The 17,344-nt window shown below is 39.3% G+C and overlaps 1 protein-coding gene across 6 annotated transcripts in view; it reads left to right on the top strand.

Annotated features, from left to right (window-relative positions):
• Positions 1–17,344, top strand: part of MAPRE2 (microtubule associated protein RP/EB family member 2) — a 98,829-nt gene that overhangs the window by 55,037 nt on the left and 26,448 nt on the right. For 5 of the 6 annotated variants that reach the window (XM_086888678.1, XM_086888669.1, XM_023921154.2 and 2 more), the window contains one exon: positions 6,190–6,317. The exons of the other annotated variant lie outside the window; for it this stretch is intronic. In XM_086888678.1, the coding sequence (XP_086744804.1) occupies positions 6,197–6,317 (121 nt within the window). In that variant the 5' untranslated portion in view covers positions 6,190–6,196. The remainder of the gene's footprint in view (positions 1–6,189; positions 6,318–17,344) is intronic. 6 annotated transcript variants of the gene reach the window in all.

Here is a 17,344-nt window from a genome sequence, read left to right as displayed (position 1 = left end):
CATTTCAGTTTCAGTGGCAGCAGGAGTGAGAATGTAGTTGGAGAAATAAAGTCTTACTCATGGTATGGAAATACAAGATTCCAGTGAATGCAAATATGACTGGCAGATGTGAGTCAATGAATGTGGCTTGTCCTTCTCAGGTGGACCTTTAGGTGCCCTGAAATCTTCAAAGCACTAAATAATTGTCTTGTAATTTGAAACTGTTCATTTTTGTGAACTACCCCAGTTTAATAACTGGTTAGTGAATAAATTTCTAACTATTTCTGGCAGCTATGCAGTACACAGCGTAAGGCATTGTTAGTTATTAGGCCATATCAGAGGGTTTGGCTCAAGTTTTGCATATTATCGGAATACTTCTGGCTGTGTTTTTCACATTTGAGGAAACTGAATATCTGAAAAAGAATCAGTATTTTTCTGCCTCTCAGATAATAAGTTTTTTGGGGGAGTGGTAAGTTTTCTAAAGTCATATGTAGCACAAGCCAGAATTACCAGAAGCCTTTATAAAAGGTACTCAGATTTGGGTCTAAATTGGTCCTTTAGACCCATCATAAACATTGATGTAGGTCAGAACATCCCAGCATTGGCAGGAAGCCTCTAATTTAAAAGAAAATATTCCCTAATCCAATCAGAGTACATCTCTATTACTCTTAACGTCACTTGTATTTAAACACGGAAATGCAATGAAAACAATAGAAAGTACACTGTTGGCTGTGTTCAATGATAATCCAGCAATATTCAAACCATAAAATGTACATGGATTGCCTCAGTTTCAACCAGACTCTGTAGAGTACTTCACCAATCATTTTAGGTCAAGTCAGATCCATGTGGTAAATGTAAAATAGCATTCAGAAGTGAGTGAGATGTACAGATAATAATAAATATTTTTAACATTTTTAACATTAGTAACATGGGAACAGTGCAAAAGAGATTTGACATTCAGCATTTAAAAACATTAATTTCTCACAGTATTGCAATCACAGGATTTTTTTTTTTATTTTTTTTTTCCCCCATGGCAGTGCTTCATTGTGATTAATCTTGTCTCTCATTCAGTGTCTGGCTAGATAGAGCCTTTGTGTTCTTGCTACAAATATCACTGCAGTTACGGCACTCTGATGCCACAGTGTTTGCTGCAAAGTACAGCAGAAGTCAAAAGGAAGAGTAAGAACAGTGTTGGCAGCATTGCATAGGAGCTTTTTGGGTTGATTTTCTCTCCTTTCTGTAAAGACAACCCCAAGCACAGAGACAGCCTCTAATGACTTGAGTGTTCAAGAAACAGGCAAGATCCAGCTGCAAATCAGTTGTCATTTTGGGATGGTATAAAAGGATCAATTTTCCTTGTACGCTGAATCTGGCTGGTTCCTTCCTTCAGGGATTTCTTTGTTTTTGCAGTAGCTTTAATCTAGAAAGCCTTTTCACCAGCAGCTGCAGCAGTCTCACTCAGCTTCATCTTAGCCTTTCTGCTGTTATCTCCTGCTTTAGTAATTTTTGGTGTGAGATCTTTTGTTTTATTGGCAGTATCTTATCAGGTGCCAGCCTCCAGAAGGCTCCTCTGTACCGTCACACAGACTTTCCACTGCATTTACAAACTTAGTATCTATTTGTCTCTTTGTACTACTATTTAATACAAATATGTCTATTTGTACTAAATGAGGAGCAATGGGCAGAAACTTGAACACAGGAGGTTCCACCTGAACATAAGGAAGAAATTCTTTACTGTAAGAGTTACTGAGCACTGGAACAGGTTCCCCAGAGAAGTTATAGAGTCTCCTTCTCTGGAGATAATCAAAAGCCATCTGGACACAAGGCTGAGTAATGTGCTGTGCTTGAGCAGGGTGGTTGGGCTATATGATCTGCAGTGGTCCCTTTCAACCTTGGCTATTCTGCAAAAATGTGAAGGCCTTGCAGCTTCAGAGGGTGGCAAGTGTGGTGAGTTTTTTTCACTACAAATAGATTCAGTGCTACAATCCTTCCAGTTTTGTCATTAATACTGGTTTATTGTGATACAATAAACTGCTTCCAACAACTGTTATTTATCCCTGGAAGAATAAAGTAAATATGCTTCTTGCAAAACTGTCCTTAAGAACAGCTGGATAGTACCTTGTAACAGCTGCAGCTATCTGTAGCAAGAGCAGTGAAAAACACCCAATATCTCAATGTTCAATGCTGCATATAATGCCTTAAAAAATTAATAGACTTTTGGGTGTAAGGTTTACCATCAGGCATGCTGAGCCAGTATATTTCTATCTGGGGAAACTGCTTAAGCATGTACATGATTTTCATCACCTGTCTAATGCTCTGAACTCATGTCTGTGGTGCGTAGTTGTGCATGTGTGAAGTGTTTTTCTGAAATGGCCTAGACTAATATGTGAAGACTCTCCATGGGCTTGAAGTAAAGCAAGGGAGAGTCCTTTGTGGTTAGGCAGTACTTTTACAGCCAGAGGTTTTTAATGTCCCCCTGTGCCCTCTGAAGTGGAAGGTATGATGTGCTGTCTTCAGTTTGCTTTAAGTTCCTATAGAATCACCAGGCACCTCTATGGAATTCTGAAAATACCAGGTAGATACTGGATTTTAGGCTTGTGTAAGCCTCATTGCAATCTTATGATTCAGAGCCTTCAGTGTAAACAAGTGAAAGCCTAGCAAGTTGAAAATGTAAATAATGTTATTGGAAAGAAGTAGCGTATTACAACATGAAATCAACTTGTTAGCTACTTGGCTATTCAGAGTACGGCCTGTGTGTCTCCACTTGTCCAGATGTTCTCTTGCATCACCTTACACATGTTTATTAATATGTTTTGAAGATGGGTCACATTTTTCAAGGTACTTCAGCACTTTGGGAACTGAGTCCTGCAGAAAACCCCAGCCCAGCTGTAGATGTTGAGCACAGAGATCCTTGAATGTTGCTGAGCACAGTAGCTGCACTACCTACACCCGTTTGTTCTTTATTTTTTTCCTTTTTTGTTTTGTTTGAGGTCTCTCTGTGTGGCAAACAGGATATGTGTGTATCTGAGCATGAAAGTAGAACTTGCTTACTGTAAAGGAAACTTTTCCCAGCTGAGTGTATTTAGAACATAACCAGTAGGAGGGTGTGGAACAAGAGATGCAAAGACAGGGTGAACTCTTTCAAGAGAAGCAGCTGTGGAATATTGACATATATGCTGACAAAACACTTAAGAATGAATGGCAGGGGCATGTTACTGAGCTTTTTAACAGAAATTCTGATTCATTTTGCCTTTGCTGACAACTGTACTCACTCACTGTTGTGTGCATTTGTGTACAAATCTGAAGCTATTGTCTCTAATAGCTTGAACTTGCCTCTAGTAAATAGTCTGAACTTTTGTTTGATCCTTAGACCATAATAATTCATTTGCAGATGCAGCATAAGTTGTATTACAGGTATCCTTCAGGGTAGCATTGTAAAACTCAAGGTTATTCATTTACTCAGTTTCCTGCAGTAGAATTCCGCACCCCATGCAATGCAGCAGAGGAAGTTGTTTGCTCCCCTGTGGGTTGCAGAAGGATGGGTATTTCTCTTTACAGTTCTTTGTGGAAAAAGGTGATGAAGGAAGTTCTGCTTCCTTTCTGTGTGTGTATATTTTCTTGATCTTTTTAACAAAGTGAACTTTCCCTTTTCACTAGTGGTAGCTGATGTTTTTTTCTGAGCTCTGCCTGGCCTCAGAGGCCAATTAAAATGTTCTTGAGGTAGTGGCAATTACAGATCAGAGTAGCTTTATTTCAAATGTTCTCTTCTAAATATCTTTAGGTGCTGTAGAATTCAGTGGACTCCTTTGTACTATTATTAAGCTCACTATTCTTAATTCTAAATGAATATTTAATTCATTACTAAGCTGTTATTCCAACTGATCTTACATACAATATTTAACATGTTAGTTTAATAGTGACAGCGCTAGTGTCTTTCTGTTAGTTTTTTTATCTATATAAAAAAGGCTAAAAATAATAAAATAAAACCCATGTGTTTCAAACTTCAGATGCCATTAGTATCAAAGGGGTTCTTTGCCTGCTCAGTGCCTTCCACCCTGATGTTGAAGGTAAGCTTTAATGGTTAGCCATTGTGGTGTAGTTTTGAAAGGACACTCCCTGTTTCTAAAACTTTGTTCCTAGCACTTGATTCAATCCAAGCACTTAGTGCATGCCAAGAAAGCGACCTTTGCTAACTCTTCCAGTGAATACAGGGCTGTGTTCACACAACTGGCTGTGCTGCATGTGAGCCTGCGGGAAGAACAGAGCAGACTGAGCACAGGCTGCTTTCTTCCGTGCTCCAGAGCTGCCTGTACAGAAGTGGGTAGGGAGGCAGCCTGGTTCCCAATGAATTTCTGGCAGTGGATGTCTAACTATTGGAGCATGAATTTTTCGACCCTATTTTCTCTCTCTTTTTTCTTTAATTCCTCATAAAGAAAATTTGAGGATTTTATGTCTTGCATCTTAATGCCAGTAGATGGGAACAACTTAAACAACCTTCTGTTTGTGAAATTTGTTTCCTAGAAAGTGACCTGTATTGTGAACTTAGTAATCTTGCATTTAAATTTATTCTCTGTATTATGTACTTATACACTTACATATTACCAAGTCAAGTTTTGTGCTGGTAAGTTTTTCCCACACATTTTACCTAGCTTGCCCCGCCTAGTTAGCACACCTAACTATGGGTGGAGTTGATGTGCAGTCTTTGTGTTCCCTGCAGAATTGTCTATCAGGTTTCAACGGTTTACATCACTGCAAATTCTCAATGGAAATGGTCCATGCAGACCTCGGATCCTGTTCTCTTGCACTGACTGAGAAAATTGAGGTCCAGCACTGAGGTGGCAGAAGTGGCACCAAAGCTACACTGCAAAGTGTTAGCTACAGGGTGCCACTAGAGATGAAGGTGTGCAGTCCCTAACAGACCAAGAATAATCATTCAACTTTGACACTTTGGTCATTTCTGAGACACCTCATACTTGGATTGCTTCTAGTGGACTTTCTGAAGTCCATTACTCTTGGGAAAATTACTTACTCTCTCCATGAACTTAATTCTGCTCTTTGAAACTACAGATGAGATAAACTTGAGTGTGCTCATCTTTTCTCTTTGCAACCTCTTGCAACAGAAAGATGTGATTAGGGTAGGATAACAGGGAGCAAAGTTCAGTAGTATGTGTTTCTGGTCTGTGTACCTGGGAACATGATAAAAGCTACTATGAATTGCCAGCTTCCAGGAAGGGACCTTTGCTAACTAGAAGAATCTTAGGTGATGTAGCCGTCAAAACTTCAAGCACAGAGTGCCATTTACCAAGGTCTCAGTGAAATGTTATCTGAACACAGTTTGAAACTGACTGTTCAAGGAGGACTGCTGGCATGACCAGTCAGTGAATGTCTGACTTGATGTAAGAGACTCACATTGATTTGTTTAATCTGGACTACCTGGGCATTGGGACAGACACTGAGTGCTGTCTCTAAAGCATTAGGAAATCTGTTCTGGGGAAGAAAAGGCCATTAGAGCTGGAGGATAATGCTGGCAGAAGAACAAATGGGTTTAAGCTGAGAGGAAATGTTCCTTATGTTTTGTAAGAATCGGGCTCAATGGCAGCTTTCCAGCCAGACAGTTGGGGGTGCAAATCTCAGCTGCTTTCAGGATAGACGTTGGTACATTTGTAACAGAGATTATCTGATATTCACTCTGACTGTTAGGAACTGAATTCATGATCCAAAAGGGCCCTGTCCCAGTAAGAAATCAGTATTTCAGTAAGTAGAACAACTACTTCATCATTTAGAAGTTATCTAAAATTAAATGTTGGTTTAGGGAACCTGATCATCCTGCAGTGGCAAAAAACTGACAGATGTCAAATCACTGTATTGGTCAGCACAATGTGACAAAAATCTCGGGTCTCTCATCCTGACTATGTATCTTTAGGTCTGATTCTGGTTTTCTTCATACCTTATTGGCATGAAGCAGAGTACTGTAGGTTTATATGTTCTTTAAGTTCACAGTGACAGCCAGAGAAATATGTTCATAGATTCCAAGAGGACACTGAAGAGGTTATATATCATCAAAGAATAAAAATTACGCCTTTTCTTTCAATAAATAAGAGAGGGTTTTGAGTTTTCTTTTCCTGTTTTGAACAGGAAGGATATATTCACTGTATTCAGAAAACATTTACCAAAATGTTAAAAATATTTTTGTCTCTTTTTTTTTTCTAGTTGGGGAATGGCGGTCAACGTGTACTCTACCTCTATAACCCAGGAGACTATGAGCAGACATGACATCATTGCATGGGTTAATGATATATTAGCTTTAAACTACACAAAAGTTGAACAACTCTGTTCAGGTAAGAAAGCACAGTATGCTCTACAAATGTTTATTTTAAAACCACTTTAAAAGTCTGATTTGTTGAAAATAGATAACTTTTCACTTTGACATAAACCAGTTACTCTGAAAAAAGAGACTGATGTATGTGCACAGGAAGCATTTTTGCATTTGTGTTAATCATGGGAAGATAAGGTACCTTGGCAAAGCATAACAAAGGCAGAGGTGAATGGGACAAATGTAGCAGGAGATACATAGAAGTAATAAAAAGGTTGGCTAAGTAAGTAAAGAATACAGTGATAAGTGTTAGTGTTTTAAAGCCACTGGGGTAGTATCTTTTCAAATGGAGAGTGGACATAACTGAGAAATAGACAAATAGAGAACCTACACCCCAGATGAACAAAATTATCCAGCTCCTTTTCCTTCCTGATGAGATTTCTCAAATCCCTGCTGATGTTTGCAAGGAAAAAAACACAAGTGTGACTGAAGAAAAAACATGGGTTTGAGGAAATGAGCCTTTAGCTGCTGTGAGGGCTTTAGAACTTTGTCAAAATCTGCCTGTTTCTCTTTAAATCCGAGAATTCTCTTTAAATCTTTACTTATTGCTGTAAGTATATTTGGTAATGAGCCCTGAAAAAAGGGTAATAGTTTGAATATTTCAGACATTTTGGTTAATAGAGTTGCAGCTAGAGCATAGGTGTTAAACAACAGGGTCTGTAACTAGATGATGGCTAGAAATGACACAGAAAAAGGCTGATGTTTCACTGTGAATATACATACCCCTGGGGAATGACTTCTTTCTGATTTCCTACTGTGATTTTTTCAATTTGGAGGTGTCTGGTGGAGGAGCAGTTTGTTTGTGGAGGAGGAAATCTAACTTAGATTGCTGTTTCCAGACAGCTAACATTCTGGGAATATCTTACGAAGATATTATCTTATCTTATGAAGATAGTGCTCAAAGCACATGGAAGAGGAACCATGAACAGATTTCAGCTATTTTTTGGTCTAGATGAAATGAATAAATAGGGTCTTATATTCATATATTTGATCTTACCTAGCATTCTGGGTAAATTCTCTGTCTCAGAGATGTTCCCTGGAAGATATAAATAATCCTTTGAGGTTGATAGTCTTGTAGCCTATTCTTCAAAGTTTAAGAAAGCAATTTTCAGCTGCTGAAGTGGAATTCCAGACTTGCAGCCTTGCCCAGTGACCATGAAAATGAGGTTGAAAAAGTGCAGGATAAAGTCAATGCAAGCAGCTGATATAAACTGAACAACTAAAGACATAGACCATGGGAAATATTTTTTTAACTGTTATTAAACTTGAAACTGAGGTGTTATCTCTGTCTCTCCAGCTGTTGTTATATTTGTATATCAGGAAGTTAGCCTAAGTATTTTATTTCAGTGTATATAAAGAGAGAATTCGCACAGGGAGTAGCTATAGATAGATAGATACACATGTGCACACAAAGAAGGAGATAGAAACAGAAGAAAATGGAGGTTTGCATCCCAAAATACCCAAAATTTGCTATTGTTTGAAACAGGAAGCATAGGAGACAAGTTGTTGACTTGTTCCTGTGTAGCTATTTAAATGCTCATAAATAGTTGAAAGGAAGCTTTTGAAGCGAGTTCTCAATCAAGTTAAATGTGTGTGGGCTTACACAAAAAACCCACCCAACCAAAAAAAAAAACCTAAGACATAAAAAACTTACCAAAACCCTTTCTGAAAAAAAGGGAGAAGTGATCTAAGAAAATATTGACTAAGCAGAATAGCATGAGTTAAAGTTATGTAAGAAGATCAGATAGAGAGACTTCAGCTGGGTGGGGCAAGGAGGGGAAAAGCATGGGAACTGTCACAAATCCACTGTCCCATTTCAATACTTCAGCTTCTTATACAACTTTTTCTGTGACCTACAGTGAGGATTTTGGGACACGCCTCAAGGGAAGAACTGAAAAAGGGTGGTCTCATTACAGCTCTTACTCCATTCTGTACAAAATTAAATCTTTTCTTCCTTCAGAATTTCCTGGATTGTACTGATTGTTTTTGTTACCTGATGCTTTTACATTCTTGTCTTTATGTGGGTGAAAGCTGTTGATTTGAATTTCCCCATTTGATTTGCTAGTTGAACTTGATGCTTACACACTCCTGTTTTTACATTCATGTGTTTTACAAGGGGGTTTAATAGTTCCTTATCTAAAGAAGCATTCTAGCACAGTGCTTCCTGTGTTTGGGAGGACTTTACTCTCTGAACTGATGAATATAAACACTGATAGGTTATTGCAGACACTGGAGCACAGTAATCTTAGTCTTAATAGGTCGTTCCCATTTGAGGCTACATAGTCCATTTCTCATGTGCAAGGCATCCATGTGTAGGGATTGAAGACAGATGGTTTGGGAATCTTTCTGCATTTGATACAGTTTACTGTGTGAAGTCAAAGCAATTTATTTAATGTACATATATTTTATTTCGCCTATTTCTAGTGTAGCTTTCAAGAAGGAAACTAAGGGAACAGTAGCACAAATGTTAAGCCAACTAGCAGGCAGAGCACCAGCAAGCAAGCATGGTATGGACTGCAGTTTGAGAATGGCCAGTCTAACTTATTCATTCTGGCATTCTTTGGCTGACCTCCCTTGAACCATTGGCAGCTTTCATGCAGATTAATGCTTGTTACCATAAAATATGAGCATTTCTCCAGAACTTCAAAGGGAAGGAATATGTGGGAAACTCTTTACAGCTATGAAGCATTTCATAGCATTAACAGGGATATGCAGAGCTGCTGTAACTGAATTTTATAACCTACTGTAAAATTGTATGGACATTTTCTTCTTTTTTAGAAAAAAGCATTAAGATCAGTCATGCTGTTTTATGACTATTCAGTTCTTGTTCATTTTTGCTAATAAGGAGCAATCAAAATGCCTGAAACAGCTAAATGCAGGGCCAAAAAAAGTGGGAGAGGGAGAGCAGGGGGGATGTTATATCTGAATTGAAAGCTCAAAGGGGTTACTTTTAGGACGTAGGAGCAACCTAGATACGGCATATGCTTGTGTTCAGCACCTAGCTGTGAGACCTCACTTGTGCCCACATTTTGCAGCCAACCTAACAATAATTTTTGACATTCAGAGCTTAAGCAAGGAGGAATAATGTGACATTCCGCCTTTACTAAAGGCTTTATTCAGAACATATCTGAAGCTTAATGTGACAGTAGTTACAATGACAGAAAAAGCAATCAGACCTCCTTTTCCTCACTGCTGTGGAGAAGTAGCTTTGATAATAGACATACTGTAGCAATACCAGCCTGTTTCTCAGTTTCCACTTAGAGGAACAGAGCTGCTAGGATGAGGAGCAGCAAAGGAAGAGGCTGGTTTAGTCATAAAGTATTTGTATTCCTTGGGAGTCTTAGATGTGGTTTTTTCTCTGCTAAGTAGGCCGAGCAAAGTGCAGTGTCCCCTGAGCTTTCTGAATGCCTGCTGTTGTAGTGATGTGCCAAGAAAGCCAGGTTATGGATGGGTGCAGCCCTGGAGAGTCTTAATTCAGTCTGCAGCTCCTCTGGTAATTTAGTTTTGACAGCTAAACAGGGAAAATCTCTCCAACCATCTCAGTACAATTCTTCTTGCTTTAGATACGTGTCATATTGTCAGTTTTTGGACTCTGGGTTTGATTTCCTGCAAAGTTGTTTTACCTGAGCATGAAATTTATAAACCATGGTTTTAATAGAAGGCATAGAGCGTTCCCTTTAGACTGGCATTAGAGAGAGCAAGCACTTAATTTGATACATCAATGAAATATAATAAAGAACAATTGAGAGGATGTAATGCTGTAGGATCCCAAGTGCAAAACCCACAGGTTTGGGGAACAAGAGTTTCATTTGAAGTATGACATCAGTTGTTTTTTAGGAGTCATGTTTTTTTTTTAAGGAATACACAGTGGCTTCTTAGAAAGAATTCTGACTAAGCATCCTATAACTGAATTTTCTTTACTAAGGCAGTTTTTCATCTCTAAGGAATACCAAGTGTATGTGTTGCAGGGCTTTTCATGACTGTTAGAGTGTTACATGAGAGTATATTCAAAATAAGAGTCAGGCAGGAGACTGTAGAAGGCTTGGATATGAATTAAAAAGAAACAACACAATATCTACAAGCTATATAATGTCAAGGAAATGGTAAATGGATAGAAAAGAAAAGGTGGCCTGGAGCAAGGTATACTTTTTGACATAGCTATACTTCTGTGATGCTATGAGATTAAGGAGATACAGACTCTCCCCACACTGTGCATTTGAAAATTCTCTGTAGAATTATAAACTTGCAAATTGTCTGGCCCCCAGTGCATACAGACCTTCTGTCTTTGAGGATTTGTACGCAAGGATCAAGGAGTGAATGCAGGGTTGTTTTTCCCTTGCTTTTAATAAATGGCCGTATTATAAAGAAAGCATGTGGTTTGGCATTTTCAAATTTTAGACTCTTTCTCTATAGGTGCCCTGGGTGTTGCCAGAGGGAATTTCTCATGTGGTGACTTCTGTACCATATCTCAGTTGGTGTTCCTGCTGTGGAGATGCGTAGTCCCTTTATATATACATTTTGTTGGCACTCCACCTCCCTGTTGTTGGAGAAGAGCAGGTGTGACAATAGGGCAGATGTCATTCTCTGTTTGACTTTGTGTCACCTCTCTGGCTTGGGATTTGGAGGAAAACTTCACTGTGGGCTGTTATCCCCTGTGACTGGTGCTGTGTGAGGGAGGAGGATCGTTCCTGGCTTGTGGAGGGTGTCTGTGGTGTCCAGCTTCCAGGGACTGAGTACTGCTCCCCGGCCCCTTGGCAGGGCAGCTCCCGTTTGCAGGGCAGCCATCGTGTCTCCAGCCCCTCAGCCTCAGGACCCTGGGCAGCAGCAGGGAGCAGCATGCCAAGCACAGCTGCTCCAAGGGAGCCAGCTCCTCTCCACCATGCCAGAGAAGGGTTGGGGGAGCTGGAGAAGGGTATTGGCCAGACAGAGAAATGGTGAGCAGTGGTATTTTGTTAGAAAGTCAGCTGTGTAAATGTACACACAAACACGGTTTATTCTGGGGGTTAGCTGCATAGGATTTGTGTTTTCATGTCTCAGAAGGTTTATTTTGCTCAATGCCTATATTAACCTCTAGCTTCCTACATGCTTATTACTAAAATCTGCATTATAGGACCCTGTTGGAGTGCTTGGTGCCAGCATTCCTCTACAGCACAGTGCGCCTGAGAAGCCAAAGCATGTTTCCACATTGGTGGTTTTGGTTTTTTCCCTGTTGGCAGCCTTGCAGAGGCTGGGTCTCTAGCACAACTTGGGAACATGATTAAAACATGGCTTGATCCCATTTGCACTCTGTTACCGAGGCATGTTTCGAGGAACTGGCATGTTGTCCTGAGGTCATGCAACACAGAGCATACTCAGTGTCAATGACTCTCTAATGTCTTCCATATGATACTTAGGATTAGAGGGATACAATGAATGTTAATGATTGGATTTAAATCATTTCCAAAACTCTCTGAGGAAGCTTGAAAAGCAGTATCATGAGATTCCCAGACAATAATTTATTTTTTTAAATGTCACTCATTAAGAATTCAGGAGGAATAGAACTTGAACAAGGTTTTTACTTTTAAAAAAATGATTATTTAATTACTCATGCCACTTGCAGTGAGTTGCTTGATTTCCCTCTGGTTTAAAGAGCTTGTTAGATTTTGTGTGGTACTTTTTTTAGGCACGATGAGCTACGCAGCTATTTTAAGTTAAATGGGAATTGTGTTTTCTGAAATTGTTCTGATCTTCCTGTTTAAAAATTAATGAATTCCAAAATAAATTATTGCCAAAAATTTAAGTATTAAAAACTCTGTTGTGTATAATTTATGAGCAGCTTAATGATTTACATATTTAAGAAAAAGAGAATACAAGTTAACACGTGGGAAACCTCCCTCCAATATCCATTATTTAAAATGATCTGTGGATATTCTGGATTATGTCACACACTTGTCCTACCTGTGTGGAACAGGACTTTTGGTAGCAGATGTTATTTAGGTGCATGTTATCTCAGGGGCTGTTGGTAAGGCTGGAAGGAGTTCTCAGCTCTTTAAGGCTTTTTCCTGTGGTGGCAGCACTGCTTTTTTGAGCTCCCATCTGTATGCAGGCACTCACTCTGCCCTCTCTGAGGCAGCTGTGCTCATGCAACTGTGAGCAGGACAGGGCTGCACTCTAATCTGCATCACTTTTAGGGCTTTTTAAATGCTCTTCCAGGACTGTTACTGGGAAGAGTGAAGATAGGCCAGAGTGCTTCACTGATGCACAACCCCATAAAAACTTGTTTCTCTACAGCTAAGTAGGTGGTAAATTGATGTGTTCTTGAACATTCACTGAGAAATGGGCTGAAACTTCTTAAATCATGGTGAAGGTGTGGGGAGTGGGGGGAGGGTGTGCTGACTGGAGAAGTAAAATTATGTTGACCTACATACTAGGTCATATAGGTGCTGCTGGAAATGCAAATAGGAGTTTGAAGAGCATGGTCTCTCCAGTGGAGCACTCAAGATAAAGTGTTCTGTTTCTTAAACACGTGGTTGTATGTAACACTACATTATGCTCACAGACATGGAATCATAGAATGATTTATGTTGGAAAAAACTACAAATCATGGAGTCCAACTGCCAAGTCCACCACTAAACCATGTCACTAAGAGCCACATCTGCATGACTTTTAAATACCCCCAAGGGATGGTGACTCCACCACTTTCCTGGCCAGCCTGTTCCAATGCTTGACAACTGTCTCTGGGAAGAAATTTTTTTTGATAGCCCATCTAGACCTCCCCTGACACAACTTGAGGCTGTTTCCTTTTGTTCTATTGCATGTTGCTTGGGAGGAGAGACTGACCCTTACCTGGCTACAGCCTCCTTTCAGGTATTTGCAGACAACAAGAAGGTTCCCCTGCAACCCTCATTTTCTTCAGGCTAAATAACCCCAGCTCCAGCAGCTGCTCCTCATGAGAGTTGTGCTTCAGGCTCTTCACTAGCTTCATTGCCCAGTTAAAAAAAGCAACAAACCTTTGGATGGCATAACAGAGCCCATATTTGAAATGTAAATGAAAATCTATACTCTGATCTCTGAGTTGGAAACCTACTGCTGTGTGCTTACCTAAACATCATTGCTGAGGAAGCAATTCTAGAAAGCCTAAGGTAAAACACCAGCCCTAAGTGCTGTACTGTAAACAATGATTGCTGGCATTTCTAGGCTTTTCTCTCCCTTTCTTACCAAAACTGTTAAGTCACACGTGCTCCTTGCAAGTCACTGCTTTTTCTTCATGGCTGCTGTCGTCCCAGCAACAGCAATATGGGGCGTGTGCAGCTTTCCATCAGCGTAAGCAAACATAGTGAACCGAACTACTGATGACTAATTCATACACAAATCATCCTGTATTTTCCAAATGCATGATCAGGTGGTTGCAGCTTTGGATAAAATGAATGATTTGAAGGAGTTCTTATCTAGGATGACTGGATATGTGTTTTTGTATTGTCTAAATGTTTCATTAAAGCAAATAAACTAATTTTGTTACAGAAAAAGGCGCAGTCAGCCTCTTTCCCAAATGGAACTTTTCAAAAACTGCATGTGAAAGTCAAACTGAGGCCTGGTTAAAAGGTTTAAACTTGATTTCTATGCAGTTTTAGAACAAAGCTGATACTAAACATGCATACCAAATTTCTAGTGTAGAACTTAGCTTTTTGCTATGGTTTGGGTATCAGAATTAAAAGGAATCAGCTCCACCCCTGCCCCAGCAAGGCCCTGTCTTTTCATGGGCCCCTTGTTTGCCTTTGTTTTCCATGTTGGCTGGTGTGGTTTTATATGGTTTTGTGGGATCTTGCTTCCACACACTGAAAGGATTCAGGGAGGAGCAGTGAGGGACAGTTTTTTGACATTAGATGTGAAGGATTGACCTAATTTGTGTAGGGCACACACATATTGGCAGTACCCGCTTATATTTATAGTGTTTCTACTAAATATTTTACTAGCATAATGAGTTCTAACTATAGCATATTAAAAGCAGTTAGTTTGAAAATAAAGTTTTTATTTTAATTTATAAATATATAAACATCAATGCTAAAGAAAACCAAGCATTTAATCTTGGTTTCAGATCTGTAATCTGAAATCCAGAAAGTTTACTGAGTGGTAAAAACTGGTTGCAAACAGGATTCTCTTGTCTTCATTACCTCCTTTAATTTCCTTTCGATTTAAATAGTCAGGAGCAGAAGTATTTTTGATAATCAAGAAAATACTTCTTTGCATTTGTGGATTCATCAGCCTCCAGATGGTGAAGGAGAAGAGAAAAATTGAAAATCTCTAATAATGCAGAGTGCATATGCTTCAGAGCAAGCTAAGTCAACATGGACAGTCTGGAAAAGAAGCACAGAAGCAGGGAAGAAGACATACAGGACAAAAACTAAAATTAGTTCAGCATTGCTTACTGCAAGGGACTAGTGAAAGATTGTCTTCAACTCTGAAAACACTCTAAGATACTCAGTTTGTATAAATTTGGTAGTAATTTTCAGCTTTTCTGCTGCATGTGAGAAAATTCTTGAATTTTAATAGCTTTAAATAACCTTTTCAATTCTGAGTTTGTTCTCTTGTGTCTGAATTCTGCTCCAGCATCTCTTATCCTCCTCTGGCAGCTGCTTGCCCAAGCCTGGTGGATGAAATGCCCTCCCTCCACTTGCTGCCTGCTCTGCCCCAAGCCAGGGATGCCCAGGAAACACCTGCAAAGCCCTGATGCTGCCGGTTCTTTCTGCTCACTAATGGGGCTAAAAATAGCAACTGCTGGGGGTGATTTCAGCACAACCATGTTTGCAGGCTCATTTCAGAGTCTGGCCCGTGAATATCTTCTGTAACTAATGGCTGCATCAATATTCTAGATCAAAACACAAAAGGATTTTTAGCCAGTGATTCTAAATTGCTTGTTAGCTAATAAAGGATTAGAGGTTTTTAACATTGATCCTTCTTTTGCACTGCCACCAGCTGTACTTTTCATCTTTCATTTGAGTAGAAGTCAAATTATTCCTTTTTGTGTGTGTGTGTATGTGCATGTTTATGCATATAAAAGTTTTTCAGTCAGAAAGATAGATTTATTGTGAAACCTATTCCGGTAGTGTGTTTTCAACTTCGCTGTACACATTTGAGAAGATTTAGGTTTGGTTTTGGTTGTTTTTTTAGGGGTGTGGGGGGATTGTTGGGGTTTTTTGTTTGGTTTTTTTTCCAGAAAATGTAGGGGAGTTTTTTAATACTGAATAAAATACAGTAGCATAAAAATTCTTTTGTTTGTGTAAATTATGCAGGAGGTATGTCGTGAGTCATCATGTCATTATCTCTACTGTTGTTTTCTTTGTATTCCATTAAAACAATTCCTTTCCCATGTACCTGTATTGAAAAATCAGTCATGTAGTACTTTGGATAGGCCTAAAATGCTGTCCCATATGCAGAGCACCACACAGATATGCTGTGGCTGTAAAATTAAGGCATTGCAATCTCACATCACTTGAGTAGGGCTCCCCTGTCTGCTGCCTCCAGGAAATCCCAGCCGTGGGCAGTGTAGTGTCCCATTCTATTGCACTGGTGTTTCCCATTTAAATGTAATCTGACAGCTACAAGCTTTAGGGGGTATAATTTTAAATTATAAATAAGCACCTATATAATATTAAATACATACATAACCTCCATGTCCAAAATCAGGTAGTTCCAGTTGACTGTAATAATAATTTTACTTTCTCCTATTGGTGTGGTAGGCAGGTCTCTGGCTTTTTGGAGTAGGGAGGAATTTCCTCTCTTTGTAGTTCAGTGTTTAGTTCCATCCATGTTTGTTTGTTGCCTCTGTACTTCAGGAAGGAGTATTTTAATGAACTGTATTTGCCAGTGCAATAGAATCCTCCTGTTGGGGAGGCAGCCCAGCAGCCGCTCCAGTGTTGTGTCAGAGAACAGGTCTGTGCTGCCATGTGGATGCAGTCCAGTGTTTTCTGCCCTCCAGTGTTGTGCAGACCCAGGACCACCTCCTGGCTGGCAAAGGCACAGAAACAACTGCCAGCAGAGAAAACACAAGGAAATACCCTAACTAGAGAGAGACTGTCTAAAGGCATGCAGAAGGAATTTGCATTACCAGCAGCAGGAGAAAAATCTCATGTGAACACTTTGGGCTTCTAGTTTTCTAAAAGGATCTAGATGAAAGGTTGTGCAGTGCATTTTTAGGGCCTCCAGGCAATTACTTAGATATCAGAGTAAAGCTTATAATTGGGGTATGGGGAGGATGAAAGGACAGAATTAGGAACAAATTCAATTTATAACATTAAATGATTGCATAATAATCCTTTTGCATTAAATTAAACAATAATAAGTGTGCTCAAGCTATGAATTATCCGTATATCTATGCTTTTAACTGTAATGTATTTTTTCTATTGCCATGTATTTACAAGTTCTCTTGCTAGAGATGAGTTTTGAATAAATAATTGTGTTTATAAAGTTTTCTGTAAGAAGATGCAAATTTGTCATCTGATGCTTGTAACTTGCCAGAAGGCGCCTTTCCCTTTAGGGAATATTTTTCTTTGATTCCTGATCATATCAAGACCATTGCAAACACAAGCTAAGCACAAGGTGTCCTTGGAAAATGAGGTTTTTTAATAACCATTTTCCCCACAAAGCTAGACAATGTGAACAGATTATTTTTTAAAATGACAGTGGTTTTCAGCACTAAAGCTGCATCTTGGTAAGTCCCTTAGAAAATTTGTGTTAGTATTTTAGAGAATATTTTTTGACTCTTCTCTTAAACACTTCTTCTGTTTGGGAAGTGATGATCTCAGTAACCCTTCAAGTGATGGCTGACTGGGTGCAGAGAATGAGAACCATCTCATGCATGAAGTCGGTCCTGTCAAAACATCTGCATACCCAGGGAGAAAAATGACTTTAAGTTCAAGTTTTTGTTGACTCTTCTGTAAAACTCGACAAGCCAGGTGTCTGCTTTGTTACTTTGGTTTCTCTGTGAGCACTCAGAAATATTTGTGATAAAAAATT

This window comes from Cyanistes caeruleus, chromosome 1 (assembly GCF_971803275.1).
Source record: "Cyanistes caeruleus chromosome 1, bCyaCae1.hap1.1, whole genome shotgun sequence".
In the NCBI taxonomy this organism is placed as follows: domain Eukaryota; kingdom Metazoa; phylum Chordata; class Aves; order Passeriformes; family Paridae; genus Cyanistes; species Cyanistes caeruleus.
Note: the sequence above shows the minus strand (reverse complement) of the source record. Positions and strands in the feature narration are given on the sequence as shown.